Raw genomic sequence first — 26,876 nt, forward strand, 5'->3', positions numbered from 1 at the left:
CAATTTTGATAAAATAAAATAGACAATCCTAGATTGAACGACCGATTGCTCAAAAGAAACTTAGCTAAATACAATTTCAGATCAAGGAGATCAACAGTACTAGCAACTTTTTTTTTTTTATATCTTAGACATAAGATAAATATATGTATATGATATTAAACGCATAAAAAACAAAAGATGTTAGAAAATTTATTTAGTTTGTCGAATTGACCAATTATTTTTTTCTTTTTGAAAGTGAATTGACCAAATTATATATANAACAACTCTTTGTCGTAGTTTGTTATAATATACATATAACCATTTTGGTATACTCAGCAAGTATATGATCGTCTTTAACATCTTTTATGTTATTTAAAATCCTCAGCTGGGATCTGACATGCTCGTAGTTTACTTCCCTATCAGGACTTTTTTTTGTTTTCTACATTGTTTTTATCCAGTAATCTTATTTTTCAAATATTTATTTTATTGTTGAATGATTTTTCAGTTTTTGACAATCATCAACTATAACTCATAAGAATAAATGTTGTTTCTAGTCATGATTGGTTTTTACTTGTGACTAAAAGTATGTATAACCTATATATTCTTCAACAACATAACCGATGAATGGTGCTGTAATTTCTTCCAACATCGTGATATTTGTAATATCATTTTTATATGTTTAGTATCAATATTATCAACATATAGCTATAAGTTTAATAAATTTGTAACAATTATTTCTCAATCAATGTGAGAAAAAAACTTGAAAATCTTTTCAAATGACTATATCTTAGAACCGTGTCATCGTTTAATTTGACGCAATTCAGGAAAATCATTTCGTTCGTCTTTTTTAGAAGATTTGGAACAATGATTGCATGCATCATATCATGGGGATGATATAGTTTCAATCTCATAAACAAAAACAAATTTTATTTTATCAAGTTTACATTTTGTTTTATAATATTTTATATATTGTGGAACGACATACAAATTAATTATTGTATTTTAAAAATCTTGAGAAAGACACAGATAACGTAATTAAGATAAGTATATGAGATATCATTCAAATATATATATCAAAGTATTTGTCTTATTCAATATCTCATCTAATAATACAACTGTTTAGATTTCATGAGCATCTATAATAGACAAAATTAATTTGATGAAATATTGTATAATTCAATTTGAATTTCACTATTCGGCTAAGTGAATTTATTTGGCGAGTAGTTCTCTATGTTACCATCATATATCTCATGAATTAGTTTGTTAGCCACTTTAACTAAAAAAATATACAAAAACAACCTCTTAGCCACCTTGAAATCTATCGAGATAATATTGGAAGAAATAAAGTGCAACCGGCTCAATGTCCAATTTACTAAAAATGCACAAAATTGATCTATTGTGTCCACAAAGCTTTAGAATTGTTCTCATACCATTAAAAATAGAATGATAATTACACACAATTTTTTTTTTCATGTATTTCTATTTCTGAATGAAGAATTTTTTCTTTTTGTTTATCCTTTTTGAAATATTGATATTTTATATGACATCAATATGTTGCAAACCATGAGAAGCAACATAATCACTATATAACCATTAAAGGTTTACACATACAATTTTCCAATTTCTTCTTCATTGTGCTGCTTTGAAATTTAAATATGAATCATTCTTGATCTTAATATTTTGCTTTAACTACGCCTTCAAATATATATGTATATGTTTCATGTCACTTAGTTAGACCTAATTTCAAATATCTAAAAAAATGTATTTGAATTATATCATACAAAAATAAGGACATAGTAATACGCAATATTATTTTTTTAACATGATTTTTTCATCCACTATATATGTTTGTCATAAATTTTTTGTTCAAAATTTGATTCATTTCTTAACTACATGTATGAAGATCTAATAAATTATATAATTCACAGAAATCATATATTACCCTTTTCGTAGAACATAAGACCCAAAATATGTGGCTTTGATTGATGTACTCTCATACATATTTTCGTATAAACAACAAGACAAATAATAGAATATCAGAAAAATCAATTGCCGCCAACAATACTAAACAAAATGAATTTAAAAAATTCATGACACAAACAACCTCCATAAAAAATGATAACTCAAAGTTCAAAAATAATTTATTTAGTACAATAACAAAGAAATTGAAGTATATACGAGCAACAAAAATCATAAATCACTCTCAAATTAAATACTAACTCATATTATTCAAAAATTTTCAATATTTTTTTCAAATAAAAAGAAGGCGCCTTATTAACGTCATGGTTTCATAAATATTTTACTTTTTAAAAAAACACACAAAGGAAAGTGGTGCTTCAAAATCATCATGAAAAATCCTTTAATAAAACCTTAAGAAATAAAAATATAATACGAAGTCACACAATTTTCCTTAACTCAAAGAAAAATATTAGACCGTTGACAAAATATATCTGGCAACGACAAAACATACTTGTCATACAATTAAAATTTAGAATCATGCATAATCATTTAATTAAAACAAAATCGTATGTCAAAAATCTACTTGATATTATCTCTTTTAACAATTTATCCATGTTTGTCGTCCACCAGAGAACTCATAGATCCACTAATTTTTTTAGTCCACCTATTAATTTCATAATAAATAATACTACAAAAATAATATAATCAAACACATAAAAACTCAAATTCAAATACCTTCAATCAATTTAAATAAAAAATTTTGGATAGAGAATATAATTATGTTGTAAAAATTGTGAATACTGATTTACAGAAAGAAGTCTGGAAATACATTTGTCCCAATAAATAAAAAAATATTATCTCTTTATATTATGAGATATAAGCTAAAAACGAACAAATATTTCATCACTTTTAATATTTTCTAAGTCACTTCAAATTAAGTAATCTAAGCAAACTGAAAACATGCATTATGTGTTTAAGAATTAACAAAATATCTCAAGGAAAAAAAATTAAAAATAATCATTTTTGTGGGATATATGATTTTGTTTTATATTTTCTTTCGGTGAACAAACAAATCACATAAGGAATCCAAACACATGCAACATGATCAATACAAACGACATATAACACCAAAACATGTAATGTTATGTTAAAAAACTCATCTCATTGCAAAAACACAAAATGATCAAATGAATCATATTATTTAGTAATATTTATTTAGCAGCATATATAAAAAAATTGACTAAATAGCTTAAAAACAGTGTTTGGAATAACTTACATACAAACATTTCTCTCAATCATGTATATCTATTGACACATAAAGAGTTTGAAAATATCTTTATTCTAAATGGGAGAAAGAAGTTTTATATAATCTTAATATTTATTAATAATTTATTTTTATTCAATCCGACTCATCTCCCTTCATCTGCCCATTATTACCTATCATCAATATGGTAGATATTTTTCATGAATTTGACGGAAATGTATAAATTTAGTAATTAAAATTAAATTTAAAAGTAAATTAAAACAATAATTAGTTTGATTGTGTTAAATACACTATTAATGATCTTATTAAACTAACATAAAAAATGTATTAAATAACATCATGAACATGACAAATTGTAAAACAAAAAATGGTAAGGTTACAAATGAAAATCATATATTTAATAGATAATATTTATTTAACATCATATATCGAAAATTGACTAAATAACTTAAATGTTTATATTGAAATCACCTACATACAAATATTTTCTCTCAATCACATATATTTGTTGATACATAAGTATTCTTAAAATATCTCTATTATAAATGAGAAGAAGAGGTTTTATATGACCTTAATATTTTTTAATTATTTAATTTTTTTCAATGTCACTCATCTCCATTCGTCTTCTTATTATTACTGTGAGGGCCCGTTATCCTAATAACGATTTATTAACATGCAATCATGATTAATCAGTAAACAGCGGAAAAGTGAGTTAAAAATTTGCGTTTGGGCCTATAAAATTTTCGGCATGACCTTCGCATAAATAGGACATACCAGAAAATCAAATACTCAAAATAAACAACATATGCCCTCAATAAACACAACATAAACATGTGTCAGCCAGACACACAATCATGACATATACAAACCAAAATATCATAGAGCCGACAAGGCTCGATAATACCATAATACAATCCTCCAAATATATACATATAGTATCTGGGAGACAGCAACACCGCGCAGTACCTAAATACAACTGAACCCACTCTCAAGGAGCTCTGGTACTTCCTGAGGCTTCCTCTCGAGCGCCTGAGGTCGAACCACCTGTACCACCTGTCATGTCCACACACAAAAGACACGACAGCCCCCTCTCAGGGGTCAGTAACCCCAGTACGAGACATCAAGAAACCACGATATATGACATAGAAATGCAATGATGCCATGCATGAATGCAATGCATGTAAATGTGCAAGATATCAGGACATCAGGAATCAAATGATCGATATCAACAATCATACATATATGCTCGAGCTGGTCCACGACTCAGCGGACCGTGCCTGGGATATGGCCCAGCCTCGAAGCCAGCAACTACCTAAGCCGGACCGAATCAAGGTAGCCAAACATCTCCAGAACACCATATCATATCATATATATAACGGATATCAACCGAACTATAATTGGATCTCAATAACAGATGGGCTCAATATGATATGTTCAGTGGTATTGATGTGTCTAACTAAAATAAAATATGTGTGAACAAAAGAAATATTTTATTTTATTTTGCACATCAATTACCAACTGATAATATGCGAGTCAGCATATAATATCACATAAATCAACAAATAGCACATAAATCATACACAGGATCATCAGATGTCTCTGTCAAACATCGTGAAAATAACTGATCTCTACGTACCTCAACTAATTTACCAGTAACTTAAATCCTCAAGAAAGTCCTGGAAATGCCAACTCAGACAATTCACCTGAATATTAATTTAAATGGTCTTATTATCATATAAAAATTCCACAACCATTTAAATTCACTACAAATCCAATTTCAACTATTTAGACATTTTAACCTTCTAAATCTCTACTAATTAACCTATAGTTCCAGCATGTGACAAATTCATTTCAAAATTTCCATTAAAACCTAATCTCAAATTTGTATTGAGGTACTGTTAGTCCACGAATATCTTAATAACGGTCCAAGAGGTGATCAATGACCAACAATATTTTAGGATTATTTTGATTGTCTAGAATAATCCACCTTAATTGTCATAAAGAAAACAACGCTATAACGAAGCTCCAAAGTGGCTAGAACGAGAACTTGATCATTTACCAAATTATATCCTAATTTTATTGTAGGATTATAATATTTGATTCAAGAAATACAGTTCCTGAACAAAACATTAGAAATAAGTTTTAATTGAAATATACCTTAGTATTCAAGATAGGTGTTCCACCCTTCGTTCCCGTATGGATTTGGGGAGATAGATGTTTTTTTTTTCTTTCTTATTTCGATTAATATTAAGATAATTGAGGCGGTTTAGGTTCCAACTCATTTTACTACGAAGGAGTCAATGTACACGTTTCCAACAACTAAGTTGCATGCACTGATGTGAATTCCACTTTCTCATTCCAGCCTTCCACGTAAATTAAGTGTGGTTGGTTGGTTTTATTATACCTGTTAAAGATATTCTCATTTATATGATTGGTTCTTGAGAATACACTTACTCAGCTTTATCCACCCTTCTAAGATCTCAAAGTTTGATATTTGCTAATAAGTATTTGTAAACACATAATTTATTTATTTACATTTAACATAATTATTCTTAATTATTTCCAAATAACATATAATTAAATAGGGTCATTACAATATTTTTAGTGTATTTTTGTAAAACTATTATTTAATAAAAATTGATATAATGAAATTTAAAATACTAATATATTATTAAATTTTAAAATACCAATACATATGGTAAATGAAGTTATAGATAGGATAAATGAAATTATAAATAAAAAGAAGCAGATCGACAGTTGAACCCACAAAAGACTATTAGACAAATTTACGATAATGGGGGAAATGTTTTTAAAAATAAATTTTTAACTTTTGATGTGGTAATTATATGAAAAATATAAACCTCTTGCATATATTCAGGAAACATTTTAAAAATTTGGTGCTCAAACATGTTGAATAAAATTTAGAAATGTAATATAATTTTTGTTTTTGGAAATAAACATGTAATGTTAGTTACCAGGCGTCAACGCCTTCATATATATATTAGTACATCGATGCACGAGTTACGTGCTTGTATAATATTTTTATAATTTATTTAATTTATAGTTCAATGAAAATCAAAATATAATCATAAAAAATAGTAAGGGAGTACACTTAATTTTTGTGCTCAAACATGTTGAATAAATACAGTCATGTAATATAATTTTTGTTTGAGTTATGCTACATGTACATCGATATTTGTACATCAGTTTGTACAATACAAGAAATTCAATACAAAGATTCAATTTGTCAAAATCTCACTATATATTGAATACGAAATCTAACGATATTCTAGAAATAAACATGTAACGTTGGTTATTAGGCATCAAGGCTTTCACATATACTATTACACCGATGCACGAGTTTCGTGTTTGTATAATATTTTTTATAATTTATTTGATTTATATTTAAATAAGAATCAAAATATAATTATAAGAAATAATGATGGAGTATACTGCAATTTTGATACATAAATTTAAAAATAAATAGGAAAACGAGAGGGAAAAAGTCTCAAGTAAGAATTGAACCTAGCTTAGAAAATAAAAACTCTATATGTTGAACCACATGTGACTTACATCAAAATTTTAGCACTTTATTAATAAATATAATTATTAAAACAGACAATCATATTAAAAATTAATTACTCTAAATATCTCAAACTTGATAATATAACTAGTGCACCGACGCACTCTTTGTACAATATTTTTTATAATTCATTTGGTTTATATTTAAATGAGTATCAAAATATAAATATAATAAATATTAATGAACTACACTGTAATTTTGATATATGAATTAAACAAATAAATAGAAAAAAGAAAGAAAAAAAACGTCCAAAGTAGGAATTGAAGCCTACACAACTTGATGATTATGAAAGCAATGTTTTATTAATTAAGCTACATGTGACTTGTACTAAAATTTTTACACTTTATTAATACTAGTTACTTTGCACACGCGATGCGTGTGTGTACATTCTTTTTTATCATTATCGATCGATGGACTAAAGTGAAATTTGACAAATTATGGTGGGACTAAATTGATATTTTAATTGTTGAAATAAAAAAATTAAAAATAAAAGTGTGTGTTGAAATTTAATAAAAAAACAAAAACAAAAACAAAAAACAAAAGTGTAACATTAATATCATATAAGGGTGAAATTGGAAGAAAAAGTTGGTGTCATTCCTAGGTAATCACTTTCATGTCCTCAACTTTAATAAAATAGAATAGATATCTAATTATTAAAACAGACAATGACACAAAAATTTAATTACTATAAAGGTCTCAAACTTAATAATATAATATAGAAAATATATATATGTGTGTGTGTAAAATGGGAAACAAATGCAGTATGATAATGATATTGATACCTAGTCGGCATAAAGTTCATTCTAGAAGATTCTCGTATAAATATTTAAAATTTTAATTTTGAAAATAAAAAAATTTAAATCTGGTCGGCAGCTAAACGTTAATTGGGAGAAAACAAGCGAATCTAAGCACCGTCCAACATTTTTTCTCGTAATCGATCCAACGGCTGTTAAAATTTCGAACATTCTCGAACCGCGGAAACCAACTACTCGAAGCATTCGCTCCCTCCAGTATATATATCCTCTCAATTCTCGCACTTCATCATCTATCCAATTAGCTCTGTGTACTATCCTATTTTTCTTTTGTTTTGACGATATTTACTTTCCAGATTGAATTTGAGAGGGGAATAAGCTTGCATCAATGACGGGAAAAGGAGATGGTCCTGCGATCGGCATAGATCTAGGAACGACGTACTCTTGCGTCGGTGTGTGGCAACACGACCGCGTGGAAATCATTGCCAATGACCAGGGTAACAGAACAACGCCATCTTACGTTGGTTTTACGGACTCCGAACGGCTAATCGGTGACGCCGCCAAGAATCAGGTCGCCATGAATCCGACGAACACTGTATTTGGTGAGATTTGTGTTCTTGTTTAGAAGTATATAACTATAGGCTTTTTTTTCCGATTCTGGTTTAGTTTTCGTTGCTATATCTGTTTTCTTTTTCGGGGATTTGTGGGAGACCTGTTGCATGTTGTTATAATCCTTTTTTTTTTTTTTGAATATTTATGCATTACCTTATTCAGCTGAATAATGGCTTCATGTTAATCGAGAACAAATCAACAACGAATCTATAATCTTGTTTCGGTCGCTCTTGCTGCCCATTAGATTAATCGCCTTGACACAAATATGAAACGTCCCGAATTATATGGATTCTGACTGCTTGTGGGCAAGCAAATTTACATTGAATTGCAATAATATTTCGCAATCATAGTAACTTGTTATGCTGATTATTGCTTTTCTTGCGGTGTTATTGCGTTGAGTAAATTATTATTAATTATTTTTGCTTTAACACTGAACTTTCTTCGTGTAACTATGCGACGGAGAGTGCATCTTTTTTCCCTTTGACACTCGGTTCGCTGTCTTATATGTTATTTGACCATGACAATTATTCGTCAGATAAAAGTTCTAGGCATAAATTCCACGCTTAACTGCCTGTGTTATTTTTCACTCGGTGTATTATGAACATCGGCCCTGTCTGAATTTTGAAGAGGAGCTTCTTTTACCTTTTCATTTCTTGATTTTAATTATATTCCAATCTACGTGATTGAGGGAGGTCCTGGCATTTTGGCACTTTCTCATTTTTGCCCGATTGGGAAATTTGATGACAATGGATTTTTTTTAGATTGCTATTTTCATTGCCAAATTGTACGTTTATTTGGAGAGTTTATGCTTATAACAGCATTTTGTTGTTACTTCTCTTACAGATGCTAAAAGGTTGATTGGTCGGAGATTTTCCGATGCATCTGTGCAGAGCGACATCAAGTTATGGCCTTTCAAGGTCGTTGCTGGACCTGGGGATAAGCCTATGATCGAGGTCAACTACAAGGGAGAAAATAAGCAATTTTCTGCAGAAGAGATCTCTTCCATGGTCTTGATTAAGATGAAAGAAATTGCTGAGGCATNGCTTAATTTAAATACTCTTAATGAAGAGATTGTTAATTTTTCTGATGAAGAAATTAATAAAATAAAATGGGCAGATAAACCTACCCAAACTAAATATTATTATGATAGACCTAATCCCATGGATGTTCTTGTTGAAGAACAAGAATATATTTTCTATAATAGTTATAATGGGAAAAGTATATATGAATGGAATATTGATGGAGTTAGTGATAAACAAATTTACACAGAATGCTTATGTATAGTACTGTGTGTAAAACTTCAGGTAATACTGAAAAAAATATTACTAGAATGATTATAGCAGGATTCATTGGCCAACTTAAAGGTTAGTGGGATAATTATTTAAATCAATTCCAGAAAAATGATATTTTTAATTCAATAAAAATTGAAGATAATATTCAAGTAGAGAATGTTGTTTATTCATTAATAACAACAATGATTGAACATTTTACTGGTAGATACACTGATAATAATGAACAAATTCGTACTTTATTAAGTAATCTAAAATGTAAAACTCTTACTGATTTTAGATGGTATAAAGATACTTTTTTATCTCGAATTTATGAGATACCAGACTGTAATAATAGTCTTTGGAAAGCCAAATTTATAGATGGTTTACCCTTTCTCTTTGCAGAAAGAATTAGAAAAGTCTTAAGAAAGGATGATATAAATATTTCTTATGATAGTTATACTTATGGCAAATTAATAAGTATTTGTATCCAAGAGGGTTTAGCTCTCTGTAATGAATTAAAATTAAATAATCAGATTAAAAGACAGAATTTACTTGAAAGAAAACAATTAGGTAAATTTTGTGATCAATTTGGTATGGATCTACCTAATAAAGGTAAAAAGAAAATAATAGATAAAGACGAAAAACTTTATAGGAAGAAAAGACATTTGTCTGATAGACAAAAAGATAGAAAGAAGAAAAGAAAAGAAAGCCGTGAATTACGAAAAGCTGAAAATTATAAAGCTAAAAAAAATAATTATTTGTAGAAAATGTAAAAAGCCAGGACATTATGTTAATCAATGTTGGGCTAAAAACAAAATTAATAATTTAGATATTGATGAAAATCTTAAAAATAAAATCAATAAAATAATAATGGATTCTAATCAGAATTCAGATAGTGAATCTGATAATAGTTTAGAATCTTATAATTCAGAAGAAATTTTGGATAATGATTACAGTTCTTCAGATCGAGAAGAATGTGATAATTGTATACAAGGAGAATCTTGTATCAATAATTTAGGTGATACTGATAATAAAAATGATGAGTTTTATAAACTTATGTCTCAATTTAAAGATTTAAATATTAATGTTTTAACTAATAATAATCTTTTAGAATTCCTTAAAATGATTAAGGATCCAGTATTAAAATCTACTATCATAGATCAAATGGAAAACACTGCTTCAACAAGTAGTGGAAATAATATAATTGTTAAACAAGAACAAGCTTATTCTATGCAAGAAGTAAAAAATATTTTACAACAAAAATATAGTAAACAGAATCCTGTTACTATACAAGATTTGGTAAAAGAGATTAATAATCTTAAAGAACAAATAAAAATTTTACATCAGAATAATACTCATTTGAGTTATCGTATCTCTGTTATTGAAAATAACAAAGAAGAATCTGACATTATTGATAATAATCAAAATATTTCATTTAATGATGATAATCATTTATCTGTTTTAAGTATGATCATATCTCAAAAATGGTATACAAATATTACTTTGTTAATTGATAATTCTTATAAAAAGAATTTCATTGCTATGATAGATAGTTGTGCAGATTTGAATGTTATACAGGAAGGATTAATTCTTACAAAATATTTTCATAAAATTACTCATTCTCTCTCATGCAGGAGGAGAACCTTTAGAAATAAATTATAAATTACCTAAAGCTTATATTTGCAAAGATAAAAACTGTATTCAAACCAGTTTTTTATTAGCAAAAGATATTTCTAGCCAATTAATACTTGGTTTACCTTTTATTTATCAAATATATCCTTTAAAGCATGTTGATGAAACAGGTATAATAGGAACTTATCAAGGTAATCATATTTCTTTTCAGTTTATAACTAAACCTGTTCATAGAATTCTAAATGAATTACAAGAAAAGATTGATAGAAAAACTTTTCAAATTAATTCTTTAAAAGAAGATATTAAAATTCTAACTATAGAAGATACATTAAAAAATCCTAAATTACAGGATAAAATTAAATTTATTTATAATAAATGCATGGCCAGCTTGAAAAGTTATGCTAACCAAATTAAATGCGTGCGTTGATTTATTATATATACTTATTTGTTACATCGATCAGATAAAATAATTAAAAATTTATGATATTTAAAAATCGATATGATATTTTAAGTTAAATAATTTAAAATCTATGATCTCTATTATTGTAGTCGATCATACTTAACTAGTTGGACAACAGAGCCGAATTCTGTTGTTTATGTCAATTTCGGAAGCGTAATTGTGATGACTCCCGATCAACTCATTGAGTTTGTCTAGGGGCTTGCCAACAGTAACCAAACATTTTATGGATTATAAGGCATGATCTCGTTTCGGGGGAGAAGGCCATTCTCCCGCCTGAATTTCTTGAAGCGACGGAAGAAAGTTCTCTTATGGCAAATTGGTGCCCTCAAGAAAAAGTTCTGAATCACTCCTCCGTTGGAGGATTCTTGACTCACACAGTTGAAGGAACTCGACCTTCGAAAGCATATGCAGCGGGGTGCCGATTATTTGCTTGACCCTTTTTTGCGGAGCAACATACCAACTTGTTTTTTTATATAATAATATTATTTTTCATTTCAAATATGAATATAATTCAATTATAAGTTCTACTAATAAAAAATATATAAATGGTTATTATACATATATTTTATAATTGTTGAAAAATTATTTAAAAATGTGTTAAATATTTGTGTTGAAAATGTGAATGTTGAATGTTGAAAATTAGGTAAAATTAGGTGTTGAATATTGAAAATTAGTGTGTGATGATGTAGGTAATGATGTATTTTATTTTTGGATTATTTGTAAAAATTTTCTATAAATAGATCTCTCATTTGTGAAGAAAATCACAATTGAGTTGAGAGAAAAATATTATAAAGTGTGTAGTGTGATAATTTTGAGAGTTTGAGATTTTTACTTTTTTACCGTAAATTTTTACTTTTTCACAACACGTTATCAGCACGAAGCTCTAAAAGTCCTCCATATTTTTCCAAGCTCCGAACAGAAGAAAAAGGTAACAAAAGTAATAATATTTATTTTACTGTTATTTATTTATTGTTTATATATGTAATATATAATATAATGTTATTGTTAGAAATAATAAAAATAATTTTTTCAAAAACTTGTTATAAATCCTGGGAGGATGTTAAGACGACATCCCACACTCCCGGTAAGGGATACGACAAGTATAAAAGCCTATAAGGTTTTTTAAACAAAATAACTTATGACACCTAATTATAATAATGTGATATGATATACATAATTATTTAAATATGACTAATATTATATACACCATATTATTACCATAAAATTATACAAATACATACATTTATTTTCTTATACACCAACGGTAATAAACGGTAACAAAACGGCTAGTTTTTGCTCTATAAATACAATCTCACAAATACATTCAATCACTCCAACTTTCTCTTCTTCTCTAAAAATTATTCTTCATCAAATTTTCGAAGAAAAAAAGAAGATGGCTTTCACGAGGTTATTTTTAATTATTTTGGTTATCATACTCACCAGTCTTGTATTTATCGGAGAATATCCTCCTCGTGTGTTTTCTTTATTTTTACGAATACTTGTACTTGTTGTTTATCCATTACTTTGTATTGCAATATTCATTAACTAATAAAATGCATCGTAATTTTTAGTACCACCATGGCAAACTTGGCAAAGCTCGAATTCATCGCTCTTGATATTACTGGGAAAAACTATATGCCATGGACTCTTGATGTAGAAATGCATCTTGAGTCATTGGGTCTAAGCGAGACCATTAAAGAAAATGGTATATCTTCATCACAAGAAAAAGCAAAAGCTATAATATTTTTACGACGACACCTTGATGAAGGTTTAAAATGTGAATATCTCATCGAAAAAGATCCCATGGCTCTGTGGAAAGGATTAAAAGAGAGATTTGAACATATAAGGGAAGTTATACTTCCGACCGCCCGTGATGAATGGAATATGTTAAGATTCCAAGACTTTAAAAAAGTCAGTGATTACAATTCAGCGATGTATAGAATAATCTCGCAGTTAAAATTTTGTGGACATGAGGTTACAGAATCGGAAATGCTTGAAAAAACATTTTCCACGTTTCACGCATCAAATATAACACTACAGCAACAATATAGAGTGCGTGGATTTGCGAGATATTCTGAACTCATCGCCTGTCTTCTTGTGGCGGAAAAGAACAACGAGCTATTAATGAGAAATCATCAGTCCCGACCCACTGGATCAACAGCATTTCCAGAAGTAAATGCTGTAAGTAAAAATGAATTTAAACCTGGAAACCAAAATCAAATTCAAAGACAAGGTTTTGGTCGAGGTCGAGGTCGAGGTCGAGGTCGTGGACGTGGACGTGGACGAGGAAGTGGTCGTGGTCGTGGACGCGGCCGTGGTTTTGAAAATAATCGAGATAGTTATTTCTATAACTCATCTCAAAATAACGTCCCAAACCATCCACAGAAAAGGCATCAAGAAAACATGAGTGTTAATGAAAATCACTCGAAAAGATTTGAAAGTTCTTGTTTCAGATGCGGTACTCCAGGACATTGGTCTCGTATTTGTCGAGCCCCTGAGCATCTTTGCAAACTTTATAAAGAATCGATAAAGGGGAAAGAAAAGGAGACCAACTTCACTGAGCGAAGTGACCGTTTGAGTGATTCAACTCATTTTGATGCTGCTGATTTTATGAATGATTTCTCTGGAAATGATCAATATGTTGGTGGGATAGAAATGAACAATATTGATGCTGCAGATTTTCTCAATGATTTCTCTGAAAATGAACAATATAGTGGTAGAATATAAATGTACAATAATTTATTTTTCATGTATTTATATGATAATGTTTTATTGTACAATTATGATATGTGTTATATTTAAATATGTATTGTCATTAATTTTTTTTCATTGCATATTTTTTGAAGTTCAAATATGGAAAATGCTATGAGCAAAGCTGAAGTTTGCATACCCGATAGTGGTACAACGCACACTATCCTCCGAGATAAAAGATATTTCTTGGAACTAAAACCAACAAAAACAACGGTGAATACAATATCAGGTCCTGTAGACTTGATTAAAGGATGTGGTAAAGCACAATTTTTGTTACCTAATGGTACAAAATTTTTGATCAATGATGCTTTATATTCACCACAATCGAAAAGAAATTTGTTGAGTTTTAATGATATATATTCCCATGGGTATGATACTCAAACAATGAATGAAGGGAATGAGAAATATATGTGTCTTACCACATATAAATCAGGAAAGAAATATGTGATTGAAAAACTACCAATGCTCCCTACTGGATTGCATTATACACATATACGTCCCATTGAATCAAACATGGTAATTGATAATTCTTCAATATTAACCAATTGGCATGATCGATTAGGACATCCTGGTTCAACAATGATGCGAAGAATTATAGAAAATACACATGGTCATCCATTGAAAGACCAGAAGATCTTTCAGAATAATAAGTTTCAATGTAAAGCATGTTCTCTTGGAAAACTTATTATAAGACCATCACCAGCCAAAATCCAAACTGAATCACCAATGTTTCTTGAACGTATTCAGGGTGATATTTGTGGACCAATCCATCCACCATGTGGACCATTCAGATACTTTATGGTATTGATTGATGCCTCCAGCAGATGGTCACATGTATGTTTATTGTCAACTCGAAATGTTGCATTTGCAAGATTACTTGCTCAAATAATAAAATTGAGGAATCAATTTCCCGATTATACAATCAAGAAAATTAGACTTGATAATGCTGGTGAATTTACTTCCCAGACTTTCAATGATTATTGTATGTCTATGGGAATCATTGTTGAGCATCCTGTTGCTCATGTACATACTCAAAATGGATTGGCTGAATCATTGATTAAACGTCTGCAAATGATTGCTAGACCAATGATTATGAAAACAAAGCTCCCTATTTCTATATGGGGACATGCAATTTTACATGCTGCTTCATTAATTCGCATCAGACCAAGTGCATATCATAAATACTCCCCATTGCAGCTTGCATTTGGTAAAGAACCAGACATTTCTCATCTGAGAATTTTTGGATGTATGGTGTATGTGCCTATTGCACCACCTCAACGAAAGAAAATGGGACCTCAAAGAAAGATTGGAATTTATATTGGTTATGATAGTCCATCGATCATTCGATATCTTGAACCACAGACAGGCGACGTGTTCACAGCACGTTTTGCTGATTGTCATTTTAATGAGGAAATCTTCCCAATGTTAGGGGGAGAACAGAAACATACCGAAAAAGAAATTACATGGTATGTATCATCATTGTTACATCTGGATCCAAGAACAAAACAATGTGAAAAAGATGTACAGCAAATTGTGCACTTGCAAAGAATAGCAAATCAAATACCAGATGCATTTGCAGACACAAAAGGGGTAACTAAATCATATATACATGCTGCAAATGCCCCTGCTCGAATTGAAATTCCGAAGAAACAAATTGAAGATAGTCATGATGTCATTAAACGCCTGAAGCGTGGAAGGCCAGTTGGTTCCAAGGATAAAAATCCTCGAAAAAGAAAATTCATAGAGAAACACAATGATCACAAAATAGAGAATGATGTTCCTGAAGAAACACATAATGATCACAAAATAGAGAATGATGTTCCTGAAGAAACACATGATGATGAAAATGTTTTGTCAGAACCACAAACTGACGAGAATCATGAAATCTCTATCAATTATATTAATACTGGAAAAATATGGAACCGAAAAGATATAGAAGAAATTGATGATATATTTTCTTATAATGTGGCAATCGACATCATAAATGATAATGAAGATCATGAACCAAAATCTTTTGGTGAATGTAAAAATCGGCAGGATTGGATAAAATGGAAAGATGCCATCCAGGTTGAATTGGATTCGCTAAATAAACGTAATGTTTTTGGACCTATAGTCCTTACACCTGAAGGTGTAAAACCTGTTGGATACAAATGGGTTTTTATTCGAAAGCGAAATGAGAAAAATGAAATAGTAAGATATAAAGCTCGACTTGTTGCACAAGGTTTTTCTCAAAGGCCTGGAATTGATTATGAAGAAACGTATTCTCCTGTGATGGATGCAATTACGTTTCGGTATTTGATTAGCTTGGCAGTATCTGAAAATTTAGAAATGCGTCTTATGGATGTTGTTACAGCCTACTTATATGGATCACTTGATAGTAATATATATATGAAAATCCCTGAAGGATTTAAGATGCCTGAAGCACAAAGTTCAAAACCCAGAGAATGTTATTCTGTGAAATTACTAAGATCATTATATGGGTTGAAGCAATCCGGCAGAATGTGGTATAATAGGCTAAGTGATCACTTGATGAAAAAGGGATATGTAAATAATTCAATATGCCCTTGTGTTTTCATTAAGAAAACAACATCCGGATGCGTAATTATTGCTGTATATGTTGATGATTTAAACATCATTGGAACAAATAAGGAAATTCAAGAAGTTGTGTCATACTTGAAAGAAGAATTTGAAATGAAGGATCTTGGAAAAACCAAGTATTGTCTGGGTTTACAAATTGAACAAAAAGAATGTGGAATATTTGTTCACCAGACAAATTATACAGAAAAGATCCTTAAACGTTTTAATATGGACAAATCAAATCCTTTAAGTACTCCAATGGTTGTTAGATCATTAAACATAGAAAAGGATCCATTCCGTCCATGTGAAGATGATGAAGATATTCTTGGTCCAGAAGTACCATATCTAAGTGCTATCGGTGCCCTTATGTATCTTACAAATTGTACAAGGCCTGATATATCTTTTGCCGTAAATTTATTGGCAAGATTTAGCACATATCCAACAAAGAGACATTGGAACGGAATTAAACATATATTCCGTTATCTACGAGGAACGACAGACTTGGGACTTTTGTATTCAAAAGATGCTAATCCAAGTATAATTGGTTATGCCGATGCTGGATACTTATCTGATCCACACAAAGCACGTTCTCAAACTGGATATGTATTTACTCGTGGAGGCACTGCAATTTCTTGGCGTTCACAGAAACAAACACTTGTAACAACTTCATCAAATCATGCCGAGATTATTGCACTACATGAAGCAAGCCGTGAATGTGTGTGGTTAAAATCAATGACTCAACATATCCAAATCTCATGCGGATTATCATTCGACGAGAAGCCTGTGATACTATATGAAGATAATGCTGCATGTGTTGCTCAAATGAAAGAAGGATACATAAAAAGCGACAGAACTAAACATATTCCTCCTAAGTTCTTCGCATTCACCAAGGAGCTTGAGAAGAATAAATGTATTGATGTTCGTCACATTCAATCAAGTGAAAACTCATCAGATCTCTTCACAAAGGCACTTCCTACGACAATATTCAGAAAGCACATATATAATATTGGGATGCGCAATCTACGAAATTTGTGAAGAATTGTTCGTGTCAACATGAGGGGGAGTTTACGTGACTGCACTCTTTTTCCCTTACTATGGTTTTTATCCCAATGGGTTTTTCCTAGTAAGGTTTTTAACGAGGCAGTATAAAAACACGTAATGTATACAATCATTATGATCATCATCACAAGGGGGAGTGTTGAAAAATTATTTAAAAATGTGTTAAATATTTGTGTTGAAAATGTGAATGTTGAATGTTGAAAATTAGGTAAAATTAGGTGTTGAATATTGAAAATTAGTGTGTGATGATGTAGGTAATGATGTATTTTATTTTTGGATTATTTGTAAAAAATTTCTATAAATAGATCTCTCATTTGTGAAGAAAATCACAATTGAGTTGAGAGAAAAATATTATAAAGTGTGTAGTGTGATAATTTTGAGAGTTTGAGATTTTTACTTTTTTACCGTAAATTTTTACTTTTTCACAACAATAATAACCATATTTTAGTAGCTTGAATTTTTAAACTTTAATTAATTAATTTTGACTGGGGTCGGGGTTTTGAATCCAATTGCTGATGGGCCTGACAAAAAAATAATGTAAAAGAACCCATGCTGTAAAAAAAAAAGGATTTTGAGAACACGGACAATTAGGTGTATATGTCAAGGTAGCATGAAAATTCGTCCCAGATTATTTGCTTTGCTCTTCACAAACCAACTCTCCATCAAAAGCAAACATAGGTCACTCAGACAAAGGTTACATTAATGGAATAGAAAAGTTAGTTTTAGTCTGTTAGTTGTCCACATCGGTTGGGTAAAATGCCTGGATGTTGCATATAACGACTTGGACAATCCTCCCTCCTTGAGCTAGCTTTTGGGGTTGAGTTAGGTCCAAGTTCAATTCCATTCTTAACATGGTATCAGAGCTCAGGTTCCACCGTTATGTGTTGGACCTCCTATAGTTAGGCCACTCGTTCTGCCTATAATTGGGTCATTTATAAACTCCACGCTCCAGATGTTCATTCCTGGACGTGAGGAGGGTGTGTTAGTTGTCCCACATCGGTTGGGCAAAATGCCTGGATGTTGCATATATGGACTTGGACAATCCTCCCCCCCTTGAGCTAGCTTTTGGGGTTGAGTTAGGTCCAAGTTCCATTCTTAACATAGTCAAATGTATTTAAAGGGGAAAAACTTCTTTTTAAAAATTAAAAAAATATAAAAGAATGTTTGTTTGGAGATAGATGTTCATCGAGAAAAGTGTTCAAGAACCCAAAAAATACAACTTTTGGATTTTCACTTAGTTTTTAAATTCCTAAAAAGAAAAAAAAACTATTATTTTGCTGTTTTATCTAAACATCTTCTATTTCTTAGGGAAAAAAGTTGGGCTTTTTATTGAATGAAGAAATTTTTAAACAATATGATATGTTTTGAGATTAAAAAAAATTGTAAATATAATCTAGCAAAAAATTGGGCTTATTAAAGTGTGTTTGTCTGTTTCATAGTTTCTCTATGCAAACCAACCCAAAATGCCATTCAATTTTCAAATAAGTTGTTCAGAATCAAATATCAATGATCGATTTTTATATAGCAAGCTTCCCCTCATCAAAAGTGGGAGGAAAAGAGGGGCCATGACCAGAACCGAACGATGCGATATGATCTTTGAGTGATCTTTTGTGTTTGAAGTCCGAACCGCAGACGCACAGCCAGCGTTTGCCGCAGTTCTTCTCGTGAGTTCTCCAGTCTCCTTTAACGGCCAATAGCTTGCCGCATTTTCGGCATGAAAAACGCTTCATTCCATGTTTTCTCTTGTGATGTGTTTGTAAAGTCCTAAAATCCTTTAGGGGTTTGGCTCTGGGGTGTTTTATATTGTTCTTGCATCCTTCTCTGTAGCAGTAGCATGGGATCCCTAACATGGCGCTTGGTTGAGTCCCTTTCAATGAGTTAGGGCCTCGGCGATATTCTGAGCCATGACCCCACATGTGCATCTGACTTATCAAACATGAGATAATCAAAGAAATTATCTTACACGTGTAAGAAATTAAAACAACAATTATAATTGGAGTTCTTGATACTAATAGTTTCTTATGTGATCGGAGCAAGGTGGAAGTCACAATTTCAAAGTATTCGGAGCAAGCTGAAGATTCTAATAGTTTCTAACGATAACATTGATCCAAACATCTTGAGTTTCTTCAGTATAAATACAGTACTATTAGTTTGAGCTACATAATGTATTCATACATGCATGATGCATGATATATATGTATGTATGTATGAGGGTATGCACCTGGAGATTGTTGTAGCGATTGAAGGTTTTTTTGCATATTTGGCAAGAAAAATGAGTGAAACCCACCAAGATTTGTTCAGGTGTAGGTATCCAGTATTGGCTAACTAGCTCTACTGAACTTATATCCTTAATATGACCAACATCAGCACTTGTATCGAAGAATCCACCGTTGGGAAGGCCTATTTGCAAGGCAAATGCAGCTTCTTTAGCGCGACCATCGCTTTGATCAGAAGCGTTTCTGGGATGCAATTTCTCTTGAGAAATCAATGGTTTGTTCGGGAAGAAGTTGAATAGTTCGATATCTTTGTTGACAATCGTGGAGGAAACTAGAGAACAAGATGGGCTAAATGAAATACCACCTGAACCTTCCATGCTTATGATCCGTGCATGTTTCTTTGTGTGTCAAGGTCTTCTTATATATATGTAACCAGTATTATTATATTAACCTTTATTGAAAAAGAGTCATACGAAAATGGCTTAACTTCTAATTGAGTGTGATGATATTTATAGTCTATATCAAATAGTATCAAATATCGAACCTAGCTCAAAAAAGGAGAAATTTGAAAATCAAATTCTTGATCAACTCAAGCTTGTGATCAGAAAGCTCTCGGACTCGAGCTCGGTCAAGTTCATCATGTCTAGCCAACTCAACTTGCAAGTTGCAACACTAATTTGCAACAAGAAATCTTGGATTTCATATTTAGTTAATGCTAGATAGATTGATAAATGGATTTATGTGAGCCAACTGTCACATCCCATTATCTCGGGAATGTGAGGCAAGAAATTAATTTAATGGATGAATAAGTTAGATGAGCAAAATTGAGGTGATCACAGTTAATTTCGGCTGTTGGTGTGGAATATCTGATTTTGGGTATGTAATAATGACTGTGGCCCATGCATTCTATTTCTTGGACGAGGCATAAACCAGTGACTTTGAAATTTATGGGACTAATTTAATATCGTCCAGTACAAATTCTTACTTCTTTTAGGTCAGAAGGGTATGCTGGACAGGCTGAGCTACGCCCTGAACTAGAAAAATCTCGGGCTCGCACGAGGTTCATTTCATTAATGTATGTTCTCCTAGGTTTTTCAATTTCAGTGCTAAATTCAATTCTTTCAGCTCCACTATTTTATTAACTAATAAACTAATCATAATTAGAATTCTTTAATTTCTAATTATGCTTTGTGATTTGCACAAGTATTACCATAGAATCCTGGGTGGTGTTATATTTTCGTAATTTTCATGTTCAAATTATGATTTTATTTGTTTTTCTTTAGTTGAATATACTATTAGACATACGCGACTTGCTGCAAGGATATATCGATTAATAAGTATGTTTTCTTTCCGGGATATAAGTATTAATTGGTAAAAACAAAGGACTCAACATTGGTTTTCTGGGATACAAATATTATATTCGAGTCACTGTCATAGGGAAAAAGATATTGTAAAAAAAATGAAGCTACATGAAGAAATATTGCAGGGAAACACGATACATTTTCAAGGATATCAAACACAGAGACTCAATTTTTATTTTCTACGATCTACCAGCTCAAAACTTTCAGTGAAGGTCCATGAAACTACAATGGATGGAGGAATTCCGAAGTAGAAACACAAGATAGAATCGCTCATTTTCGAATTCCGTTCAGGATCACTTAAACTCCATCAGCAAGCCAGCCTTACAAGCAGGTCTTCGGGCACAGAATTTTGAATCAAACAAAAGCATATTGTAAACGTAATAGCTGCCTATAGTACATGAAGCATACAAGGCACAAACATGCATTTATTAAAAACGAAAAAACTCCACATCCCGTCACCGAATTTCTGCTATAGTGATGGCCAAACACAAACTGTACAGAAAAAACCGTAAAAATTGTACAACAGGACAGCAAGCGATGGATACATATGAACCACCCCATTTGACTACAAAAAATGTGGACGCAGATGGATTGTTGGTCGAAACAGACGGTGCCATACCCGTGCTGGTTTCATCTTGCAGTTTCTACTCCATGTCCGGTTCACTAATATACTGACTTCAAATTATCTGGTACCAAGTGAAACAATGAAAATCAAGGAATTTGCACACCAGAAGTGCTGAAGGGAATTGCCATTAATGATAAAAGTGTAATTTCATCTTTGCTCAAGAACAAATGGTAATTATCAATTATCATATGCCGTTCCTTTTTTTCCTGTTGACAGATTCAAATATAAAGAGAAGTCACTGAATCAACAAATAGCAACAAGTTTTATGATAAAAACTTCTAGATGTTTGCACAACCCCAATCACTTGATCCTTTGAAAATGGCGCTCCATGCTAGCACGAACAAATTGGGATTTTGATCATGTCAATTTGATGGCAGAGTAAATAAGAATACACATGACTCATCAAGCAATTCTGATCAACTCTTTTCGTAAAGTGAGTACGGACACAAGGTAATTTCTATTGGAACTCAAATACAGTCTTATTTCTGTAGGCTTGGGAACCTGAGGAGTGACAACCGGTGAGCACAGAGTGGTGGTGGTTATAATATGCACCATAACATTTGACTTCGAAATTAACACTTGAAACTCAAATGGTTTACTTACCCAGTTTGATAAAGCCGCCTCCAGCTTATTAGCTGGTGAGATTGTCGGTGCCTTTGGGAGTAAGAGGAACCATTTCCAATACCACTGTCCTCAGCAGCAAATGGGTCTGAGTAAGTTGAACTTGAGGGAGACCAAACCGGTACTAGACCTCCATCTCTTTCTCTTCGACCGACACTGGATGATTCTGCAGTAGATTCTTCAGAATTCCTCCGACCTGTTCTGTTAAATTGTAGAAAACCAGTGTTCAGTCTAACTGTTTCTGTAGTAACCCGTCCAAATGCGTCTCTTCTTGGTTCCTCTGCCATATTTACATTTGATGGCACCTCGGCTCTACTCTCATCTGCAGAAATTCGAATATTAATAGATGTCTCTTCGTCTCCCACCCTGACAAAAGAAGAAGTGATGCTTGGGACCATTTGATCCTCGTATAGTCGAATATTTGTATTTATATGGTTGTTTCGAATTGGTTCGTTATCCATTTCCATTTCTACTTCTGTTTCTTGAGGAAACGCAATACGGGTTGAATCAGATGAGTCTCCGAGTCCCTCTTCCATTCCATTACCGGCTCTTGAAGCTGCTTCATTTCGCCACATCTGTGACAGTGCTTCCTGTAACCTGGCTTTCGCATCATCGATTTCAACAATTGGTAAAGGATAATTGGAACCAAGCTCGATCCCAGCTGCTTGAAGAACAGATTCTGGTGCATTCCAAGGGTGGTGTATCCATTCGGTTGGCAATCTAGCAAGTTCAGGAAGCCATCGGCGAACATACTCACCGTTTGGGTCAAACTTGTAACCCTCGAACTGTGAAATGACAATATACGTAAATTAAATGCACCATTGTTGAGAATTTGGAGAAAACGGTAACATAATACGTGAAAAATCAAAAGTAATACATAAATCAATCAACACCTGTGGGTTGTCAATGCGATCAAGCTGACGACCATCTGGAAGAGTCCCTGATATATACTGCCAACCAAGGGCATCACTTTCAAGATCTGCGTCCAAAAGGGTATCCCAGAAGTACTTCATTCCCCATCTCCACGGCAGCTGCAGGACCTTCACAAAGAAACTCGAGACCACCACTCGTATCCGATCATGCAGCCATCCACTGGCCCACAGCTCTCTCATACCAGCATCCACCAAAGGATAACCGGTTCGGCCTTGTCTCCATGCCTTAAAGTAACCCTCATCCACTACCCAAGGGAAAAACTTAAGGTGACCAAGTAACGGCCTTTCATGGCTGTATGGATGGTTGAAACTCATATATCTCGAATATTCTCTGAGGCCAATACTCTTAAGAAATAAGTTGACACTATCTTCACCAGCCTTGTTCCCATCATTGGCCCATAGAACTTGCTTGCTGCGAACTAAATGGAAGACCTTCCGTACACTGACTTCGCCAAAATGTAAATGAGGAGAGAGGAACGAGGTGGTAGCACTATCTGCTTTTCTTCGGTTCTTTGAGTACTCTATGAGTGGTCCGTTAATGAATGAGGTGAGAGCCTTATCAGCGTTGCTCCAGCCAGGAGACCAAGCTCGAGCAAGAAGTGCATTACTTCCTTTCTCAGACTCATCTTCAAATACTAAAGGGTCCGAAGCACATATTGGCATGTCAACTAAAAAAGATCAAAGCATAAATCTCAATGCAAATCCGAAGAAAAAATGGTTAACAAGAAACTGAGGGACACACTAGCAAGCGATAAAACATATGCAAAAAATAAAGGAAAACAGCAGAAAGATATCAAAATTGAATTCCAGGATGAAGTTCACCAAATACTCTTCCGTCGTAGCAAGTTTTCTCAAGAAACCTAATCCACCAATTGTCAATGTTTTCCTATTCAACTACTGTTCTTGTCCATGTTGATTAAGTTTTATGAGAAGATAGAATACAGCACAAGAACGTCTTGGTCTAAAGAATCCCATTTAAGTAAACAATTACTCACATGCTGAATCATTGTTGCCATAGAATTTTATGAATGAATTGGGTTTATAATCAGCCAAACATTAAATGAATCGAAGATTTTTAAAATTGCTACAGCATGAACTGCAAATTCAACCAGGAACACTAATATTTCTTTCCCTTAAGAAGGGATCACTAATACACAAGCAAAACTAAAAACATATAATTCAAATAGCTGCTTGAATATATCCCCTTTACGAAGGACCCAGCTGCTATAGCTACCATCATGACACAAGTATTGAGATATTGCGGTGCTAGTGCACATTCGTCTAGTTAATTTTAATCATGCTTCCTCTTCCAAAACACACTTGTTGGACAAGAATAAGTAGATCTTTTGAATAGTTTCCATATTCGAACACAGAGATCAACTACGATTTATTGAAATTGCCTGAGACTCACAACCAAAAATATAAAATAACTTCTTCAGAAACTGTTAGAATTTAAATTCACAAGCTGGATACCATGTACAAAGTTATACAATTGATTAACATGGGTGATAATATGCTAATATATACAGTAGATTCAGAAAGAATTATCAAAAACCAACATAATTAGCACTTGTAGCGAAAGAGGTCGGATGTTAGCTGTATTCAAGTATCATTTAGGAAACTAAACGATATCCTTTTCAACACTATTTATCATTACTGTTTACCAAAAATAATGCCAATATAAGCAATATCACCACAAAATTTTGATGAAGTGCACATAAGGACTAGCAATTAGTAGAGTCGATAAGATTGAACACAGTGAGAATCATAATTGTCAAAACGTGAGAAGACCCTACTACCAGAAATTATTCTTTTGGGTGGGAGAAGTGGAGCCTCGGGATCATGTGGCATGCTAAGGCATCTTTCCCAAAATCCTGCAAAAGTTGTGAATGGTAGGCCTTCCTGATCATGGACCTCCCAAGGTTCGTACAGCAAGTCCGCGTTAAAGGAGCGGACAGCCACTCCTTTGGCCGTCAAAACATCCTTCGCTCGGTGATCCCGAACCAACGATATAGGATCTAAAATAATAATCAAGCACATAAATGCTAACTCCGGTAGAAGTAGAGCTAAAAAGCTTATTGAGGGGGATAAAACTAAAATATAAAAATTTGAGGGGGAATCAGGCCTTATGTAAAATGCCTTCTTTTCTAACCAGCTATTGCCTTTAAATTAAAGATAAAAGCTATAGCTTTAGACAACAAGATAGTCCATTTCTACATATGGAAAGAAAAACAACACACTAATGTACTACCTGACTAACACGGAAGTCCACTTCTTTCCCAAAGAAAGGGTTATTTTAAAATAAAATTGAATATGGTGATTGGCAGAGTCAAAAGAAATGATGGCATTTATGTTTATATTGCAGTATGATATGGACCAAAAAGAGAAACCAACAAAGGTTAAAAACAATTATAAAATTCTTTACCGCTATTTAATAACTAAACGATACCAATTTCAGTAACGATAAACATCAATATAATATGCTAAAAGCACAGTACAATGAACTGACAAAATCCCAAGTGCCACCTTAAAGTATATGAAAACTAACAGAAAATTAATATAATACTCTGCAAGGAGAAGGAAAACTGACCATATAAATGGTTGAAAAGGATCTGAGTAGCTCCAGTGGATTTAACAATTTCAAGGAGAGAAGAAACACTATCTGTAGATCTCTTAGTGAGAAGACTAGTGCCTAGACGTTTCAAAGAAATATCGAGATGTGCTAAACTCTGCTTCAGCCACCATCTTGAAACCCTTCCTGGAAAATAAGGCCCTTCTTCTTCAGGTGCCCATATAAATACTGCAATTACTGCTCCAGCCCTCACTCCAGCAGCTAATGCTGGATTATCTTCCACTCTTAGATCCCTCCTGAACCATACTATACTGCACCCCCCTCCTGACATGCCCAATAAATTTTCGAGAAAATAGACACACACACACACACGAACAAATTACGTTTCTTCTATAAACATCATAATTCTTCTCTTCTTGCGGTTGGGATACAAATCACTCTTGACACCTGTTGATTTTGCTATTCTTTTCACCAATCGAGACTCAAGAGAATAGACCATGAACCAAAAGAACTGATCTTTAACTTTCTTTGTCGCGTAAATTACAAATGAGTGCGTGGAAGAATTTAATTCTTTGTGAATCTTGATGGCCTAAAGTGAATAGTATGAAAAAATGGGCACTCAGCAATAGCAAAAAGAAACCTTTGAGAGA

General features: G+C 32.3%; 3 protein-coding genes and 1 long non-coding RNA gene across 5 annotated transcripts; 1 reads left to right on the forward strand and 3 right to left on the reverse strand.

The window, feature by feature from the left end:
- Positions 1 to 4,078: 4,078 nt before the first annotated feature.
- On the reverse strand, positions 4,079 to 4,994 carry LOC140972417 (uncharacterized). The gene is made up of 2 exons (XR_012174509.1): positions 4,839 to 4,994; positions 4,079 to 4,255 (listed from the first exon to the last, which is right to left on the reverse strand). It is a non-coding gene; the product is annotated as an uncharacterized lncRNA (long non-coding RNA).
- A 2,849-nt stretch (positions 4,995 to 7,843) lies between these two features.
- LOC140972685 (heat shock cognate 70 kDa protein 2-like) lies at positions 7,844 to 11,069 on the forward strand. Its single transcript, XM_073435054.1, has 3 exons — positions 7,844 to 8,139; positions 8,993 to 9,222; positions 11,055 to 11,069. The coding sequence occupies exons 1-3, from the start codon at positions 7,926 to 7,928 to the stop codon at positions 11,067 to 11,069; spliced, it is 459 nt and encodes a 152-aa protein (XP_073291155.1). The 5' UTR covers positions 7,844 to 7,925.
- An 8,258-nt stretch (positions 11,070 to 19,327) lies between these two features.
- Positions 19,328 to 20,544, reverse strand: LOC140972418 (protein TRANSPARENT TESTA 1-like). Its single transcript, XM_073434852.1, has 2 exons — positions 20,121 to 20,544; positions 19,328 to 19,821 (listed from the first exon to the last, which is right to left on the reverse strand). Exons 1-2 carry the CDS (start codon positions 20,490 to 20,492, stop codon positions 19,417 to 19,419), a joined length of 777 nt encoding a protein of 258 aa, XP_073290953.1. The 5' UTR covers positions 20,493 to 20,544; the 3' UTR covers positions 19,328 to 19,416.
- A 1,337-nt stretch (positions 20,545 to 21,881) lies between these two features.
- LOC140974584 (cryptochrome-1-like) lies at positions 21,882 to 26,876 on the reverse strand. 2 transcript variants are annotated; one of them, XM_073438145.1, is made up of 5 exons: positions 26,245 to 26,873; positions 25,454 to 25,672; positions 23,616 to 24,322; positions 22,705 to 23,507; positions 21,882 to 22,162 (listed from the first exon to the last, which is right to left on the reverse strand). In XM_073438145.1, exons 1-5 carry the CDS (start codon positions 26,555 to 26,557, stop codon positions 22,159 to 22,161), a joined length of 2,046 nt encoding a protein of 681 aa, XP_073294246.1. In that variant the 5' UTR covers positions 26,558 to 26,873; the 3' UTR covers positions 21,882 to 22,158. The 2 variants fall into 2 exon arrangements, with proteins under 2 accessions (XP_073294246.1, XP_073294247.1); XM_073438146.1 differs by lacking the exon at positions 21,882 to 22,162 and having other exon boundaries at positions 22,701 to 23,507; positions 26,245 to 26,876.

Source organism: Primulina huaijiensis, chromosome 3 (assembly GCF_012295235.1).
Source record: "Primulina huaijiensis isolate GDHJ02 chromosome 3, ASM1229523v2, whole genome shotgun sequence".
Classification (NCBI taxonomy): Eukaryota; Viridiplantae; Streptophyta; class Magnoliopsida; order Lamiales; family Gesneriaceae; genus Primulina; species Primulina huaijiensis.